The 6,230-nt window shown below is 41.4% G+C and overlaps 1 protein-coding gene across 1 annotated transcript; it reads right to left on the bottom strand.

Annotated features, from left to right (window-relative positions):
* Positions 1 to 447: 447 nt before the first annotated feature.
* LOC148691714 (uncharacterized) lies at positions 448 to 3,403 on the bottom strand. Its single transcript, XM_088683602.1, has one exon. It carries the CDS (start codon positions 3,401 to 3,403, stop codon positions 623 to 625), a length of 2,781 nt encoding a protein of 926 aa, XP_088539728.1. The 3' UTR covers positions 448 to 622.
* Between the last annotated feature and the right edge of the window lie 2,827 nt (positions 3,404 to 6,230).

Below are 6,230 nucleotides of genomic sequence, written 5' to 3'. Positions count from 1 at the left end.
TTATCATTTGTGATTACATGTGAATTCGTAAACTATAACTACAAACAAGCATAAACCAAAGAGTATATCAAACGTCCATCCATGTTTGTAACTTTCTTTAACCATCATGCAATTAAAAACCAAATCCTCATCATTGTGTTGGAAGGCGATCTACGACACAAACAAACACACAAAAACAACTCTTTTTGGGTTTTTGAAAACAATTTTTCAAATTTTTATGAGATTTTCGGATTTTTAAGTCAACACACTCTAAAACACTCTAAAATAGCTTAAAAACACTTAAAAACAGCAAAGAACAAGTTTAGACATGTTAGGTGGTAATACCCTACGAATTGCATGCACAAATATCTCAAAACAGAATGTTACCCCCCCCCCCCCCACACTTAAACTAAACATTGTCCTCAATGTTTTAAGCTTAAAATCACAACAAACAAAAGTAAACACACAAACAACAACTAAACTCATTAAACATGGCAGAATATAAATAGCAAAGAGAAGAGGTTAGGGACGCAAATCTGGTTATGGAGTGTAAATTCCATCTTCTCCTTGTTGAATGCATGGGTTGCCTCCCAAGAAGCGCTTGCTTTAACGTCTTCCAGCCGGACGATGCTCCCTTGAAGGTTTATGGAACCCCACGGCATGGAGGGGTGCAACTACAATCTGTCCGACGAACCACTTCATGCTTTGGGTCCTTGAATGGAGTGGGATAATGATCCTTTCTTATTGTCGTGTTTTGCTTTTCTACATCAACACGAATTCTCCCACGACGTTGAATTCGATTAGGTACCTGCACCACACGAGGTAACAACCTATTAGTTGAAATGGGAATCGAATTTGGAATAGGTGGCTTACCTTTGTACGGCAAAGAAGTGGTAGCACAATGGACGGATGCACAAGGGTTGCTCATGGCCAATTGTGGTGCTTTCAAGGTTGGAGCCGTGCACTCCTTGTGCTCCACTCCAAGTTCCTTCTCGGTGGTAGTTCGAGAAACATCCTTCTTGATCTTTTTTGAATACTCCGTCCCTATGTGTTCAATTACATTAATGGCACAACAAGAACGAACATCATTAGTATTCTCAATCGATTCAGGAATCTTAAAGTTAATCATATCACCACCAAAGGCCATAGTGACTGCTCCCTTGGCCACATCAATCTTGGTTTGAGCTGTTTTCATGAAAGGTCGTCCAAGTAAGAGTGGTGATGATGGAGAGTGTGCCGAATCTTCCATGTCAAGCACATAGAAATCTGCAGGAAAAATCAAATGGTCTACCTGCACCAAAACATCCTCCAAAACTCCTTTTGGATATGCATTAGATCGATCGGCTAATTGGATAATAACACCATCATTTTTAAGCTCTCCTAGATTCATCGATGCATAAACAGAATATGGCATGACATTAATTGAAGCACCTAAATCTAGCATGGCATGTTCAAACCTTGTATTACCAATTACGCAAGGGATAGTGAAACTACCTGGATCTTTGCATTTAGGTGGTAGCTTTCTTTGCAACAGTGCAGAGACATTCTCACTTACATGTACTACCTCTTTCTCCCGAATCCGTTTCCTTGTTGTACAAAGCTTTTTCAAGAACTTCGCATACTTCGGGATTTGCTTGATTGCATCCAAAAGGGGTATGTTGACTTGAACTTTCCTAAATGTCTCTAGAATGTCTTTTTCAGCTTCCTCCTTCTTTGTTTGCATGAATCTGCGAGGAAAGGGTGCATTTGGAGGAATAGCATTAGAAATAATCGAACTTGGAACATCCTTACCCTTGGAAGTCGAATGGTGTAGGTTAGGTGGCTGCGGCATGGGTGGTGTTACCCTTGTCGTGGCTTGTTCTTGCTCCCCCTCCTCAAATTGCAACTTTTCGTCCTCCGTTGGGGCAGATTTAGAGGGTTGTGAGGCTGTTCCAACTTGTTTTCCACTTCGCAACATGATTGCTTTAGCAGATTCGAATCCTCCTTTTGGATTGACAACGGTTGAACTAGGCAACTTGCCTTGCTCTCTAAATTGGCCCATGAACTCCGCAATCTGCCCTACTTGCTTTTCTAATTCATCAACCTTTTTGTCCCTATTTTGCATTCCCTGCACCATAGAAGTTAGTAATTGAAAGATTTGATCATTATCTATGGACGAACCTGATTTGGGTTGTGTAGGTTGTGATTGGGGTGGTGTGGGTGCATACGGCCTTTGGTAGAACCCCGGAGGTTGCTGCCTAAATGTGCTTTGTTGTTGGGGTTGTTGTGGCTCCCTCCAGTTGAAATTTGGATGATCTCTCCAACCGGGATTGTATGTGTTAGAGAAAGGATCACTCCTTGGTTGGTTTTGGTTCCCATACCCCACGGCATTGGCAGATTCCCACCCTCCGTTCTCAATCAATTGAGGGCACTTGTCCGTGAGATGTCCATTCATGGAGCACACGCCACAAACAGCCACACTTTGTACCTTCGGTATTTCAACCACCTGCGAAAGAAGAGAAGTAAGATTAGCCATTTGATTTTGAAGTTCGGAAATAACACTTACCTCATTCACTTGTTGCTGCCGTGGCATGTCTCTTTGGCCAACTCCTTCGTATTGTTGAGCATTCAAAGCTCGGTTGGCAATGAGAGTCTTGGCGGCCATGGCTGTTTTGTCCACTAAAGCTCCACCCGCTGAGGCATCTAGCATTTGACGTTCAATTGGTAGAAGCCCTTCGTAGAAATATTGGAGAAGAAGCTCCTCCTTCATTTGGTGCTGTGGACATGAAGCAACAAGGGTTTTAAAACGTTCATAATAAGTTGGAAATGATTCACCTTGATCTTGCTGAATGCCACTAATTCTTTTACGTAAAAGAATGACTCGAGAAGTTGGGAAGAACTTCTCCAAAAACGCCCTTTTCATACTCTCCCATGATGTGACAGTTCTGGGAGCTAGTTCATACAACCAATCTTTAGCCTTTTCCAAGAGAGAAAAGGGAAAAGCCTTCATCTTCAAGATGCTCCCATCAACATTCACCGGGGTCATACTTGAGCAAACAACCTCGAACTCCTTCAAGTGTTTATTAGGATCTTCCATAGACAACCCATGGAACTTAGGAATATGATGCAATAAACTGGACTTGAGTTCGAACTCGTCAGTCTTGTCGGGGGCTGCCCTTGGATATTGAATGCATAGAGGCATGGAATTCACCAATCCCGAAGCGGAAAGCTCCTTGATTGTTCGGTTGTCGGCTGCCATAACTTGTTCTTCCTCAACAACCCTTGCCGTGGCTTCCTCCTCCACTTCTATTTCGTCCTCTTCAAGGTCTGGTGCAGGTGGAGGTGGTTGAGGCTCTTGTTGATTCTTCTTCCTTCTCAAGGCTCGCTCAAAATCGTCGTCAAAGTCTAAGATATGAGCATGAACCGGTTGAGAACTCCGAGTCATAAACTAGTGCCTAAAACAAGGAAACAAACAAGTCAGAAACTAAAATAAATAACAAACTAATAACACACGAAAATAACTAAAAAGAAATAACAAGGGATTAGCAAAGTTGCTCATCCCCGGCAACGGCGCCAAAATTTGATGCGAAAATTAACTTAACACACAAATTAACCCTCTTTTGACAATTGTAGCATATAAATAAGTAGGGATCGTTCTTACACCGGGGATTAGGAGGGCTTGCTAAACACTCTAAACTGACTCAAATAACTAAAATCAACCTTCAAAACACTTAAACTCACGTAAAAAGACTCAAAAACGTTCACAAGACTCAAAATAGGCTAAAAACACTCAAAACTGCCTTAAAAACACAATCTGGGCAGTTTTGAGCCTAAACACAAACTTGGACGAAAATTGGTTCTAACTTGACTCAAAACTCTTAAAAACACAATCTAAAACATATTTGGACCAATTAGACACTCTAAGACAATTGGGGATTTGGTTTTGGACGAAAATAAACAAAACAAAACAAATATGTAAACTAGGTAGATTTGGACGAATTTGATGGAATTAAGTGGATGGATGGTGAGATGGCTAGGAGGTTTTTCTCCACACATGGCATACTTGCACATAATACAATTTCCAGTTGCTTAATCAATGAATTTATGAACCTCAACACCCCAAGTTAATTAGGTACGCTTAAATTAACTTTCAGATTTCCCTTAGGTCATTGAATTGAATGGAATTAGCGCATTGCAATCAAATTATTCCTTAAAAGTTTCCTATATGAAAGCGCATAAAAGAAAGACAATCAAGGATCATTAGATTCTATGGAAATCATAGGTGTTGACGAGGCATTCGTAACTATGAAAGCGCATGATACTTATGCCAAGAATTCACTTATCATAATTGTGACCAACAATCTTAACTACTCATGAATATAAGTTCCCAACGATTAGGTGAAGTTCCCTCATACCCTAGCATCATGTTTATGCATGCAAATCAAGTGTGCACTCTCAATTCATATACATAAGCAAGTTTTAATTAAAATAGATAAGCAAATTGAATTCATCATTCATGAAATCACAACTGAAAGTAATCAAATCATCATGCAAATACAACCATGGTTTCGAAATTCCCCCCTAGCCAAAGGGGGGATTAGTTCCTCATGCTTGCACAACAAAAAGTATTGACTTTAAACATTGAAATCATAAGAAAGATTACACCTAAATGCTCAGCAATTCCACGATGGATTCGTTGCACAGATTGGCTCCTCTTCCTTCTCCTTGCTGCGGCACAAAGTGGGGTTGATGGAATTGGTGGTTTTGGATGGTGTTTCCTTGTTTAGAGGGATGGAGGATGGTTGATTATGGTGGGGAAGGGTGCGGCTGAAGTGTATGGATGTGTAGGGAGGTGTATGGAGGCTTAGAATGGAGAATGGAGGTGCTGCACAAGGGTTTCTGAATAGCATAAGGGGGTGGTACGAATTTTTGGCTGAATTTATGTTTATATAGTCCTAGGGTTAAGTAGATTAGGGTTGGACTTAACAGATTTTATGGATTAGGGCCCTAGAATTCGGCTATAGGTGAATCAAATCCACTTAGGAGGAGGTTTTGGCCCACTTAGTTTTATAAAAGGATTTGTAAACCCAAATACACAAGGATTAGGCCTTGGAAATCAGATTCCCAAAGGGATTGGGCCTAGGGATGTGCGGCTGATTTAGGGGAGAGATTTGCTTGGCTTGCAAGGCAAGGCAAAGCCTTCTAGAATAGGTTTTGGGCGCCACTTTTCTAGGGCTTCTAGAAAGAATAGGTTTTGTGGCAGATTTGGGCCTTCTAGAATAGGATGCTTCTAGAAATAGGTTCTAGAATTATCCATTTAGGTCCCCATGCAATTAGGATTAAAACATGATAAGGTTTGGATAGGATAAGATGAGATAAGGTTTGGATAATGTTTTGGATAATGTTGGATAAGGTTAGATAAGGTTTTGGATAATGTTTCCTCTTTTGAGCTCCTACCTTATCCACTTTGTCCCAAGCTTATTCCTTCCTCTTCTTATCACATTTCTAGCCCCTTGAAGTCCAAATTCGTCCATCCATGTTGGCCCATATGTAAGCTATCCACATAGTGTCCAAAATCGCTCCAAAATGCACCAAAATGCCCTTTCTTGATACTTTACCCCATAGGACCTACAAACACACGAAATTGAGTTGTAATGCGACATTAACTAAGAAATAATAGCATAAATGCACAAGAATAAGCTAGTTAAGTCGCCTAAATATGCTCCTATCAGTTTCAAAGCCTCCCTTCGGATTTGGAATGGTTGAGCTAGGGAGCTTGCCTTGGTCTCGGAATTGCCCTACAAACTCCGCAATCTGCCCAATTTGCTTCTCCAATTGATCCACCCTCTTTTCTTGATTCTGCATCGCTTTGGCTTGATTTTCTTGCCCCTGAGACAAATTCGTTAGTAACTTAAGAAGTGTATCATTATCTAAAGTGTTACCTAAATTTGTTTGGGCAGATTGTGGAGGTGCTTGTGTGGGTGCGAATGGCTTGGTGAAGAAGCCCGGAGGTTGTTGCCTAAAGCCTCCTTGTTGTGGTGGTTGTTGGGGCTCCCTCCATTTGAAGTTCGGGTGGTCTCTCCAACCCGGATTATAGGTGTTCGAGTACGGGTCGTTCCTTGGTTGGTTTTGACCCTGAAATCCAATCGCGTTGGCACTTTCCCATCCACCATTTTCTATGAGCTGTGGGCACTTCTCAGAAGCATGTCCTTGGATCGAACACACCCCGCATACAACTGGTTCTTGCATCCTCATGCCTTCGGCCATCTGAG

The sequence above is a fragment of the Pyrus communis genome, chromosome 13 (genome assembly GCF_041283825.1).
Source record: "Pyrus communis isolate YQ-2024b chromosome 13, ASM4128382v1, whole genome shotgun sequence".
NCBI classification, from domain to species: Eukaryota; Viridiplantae; Streptophyta; class Magnoliopsida; order Rosales; family Rosaceae; genus Pyrus; species Pyrus communis.
The sequence above is the reverse complement of the archived record's forward strand: the minus strand, read 5'-3'. Positions and strand labels throughout refer to the sequence as shown.

Bases quoted from the DNA above. Each gene is read 5' to 3' on its own strand.
- LOC148691714 (XM_088683602.1), bottom strand. From the start codon at position 3,403: ATGACTCGGAGTTCTCAACCGGTTCATGCTCATATCTTAGACTTTGAC.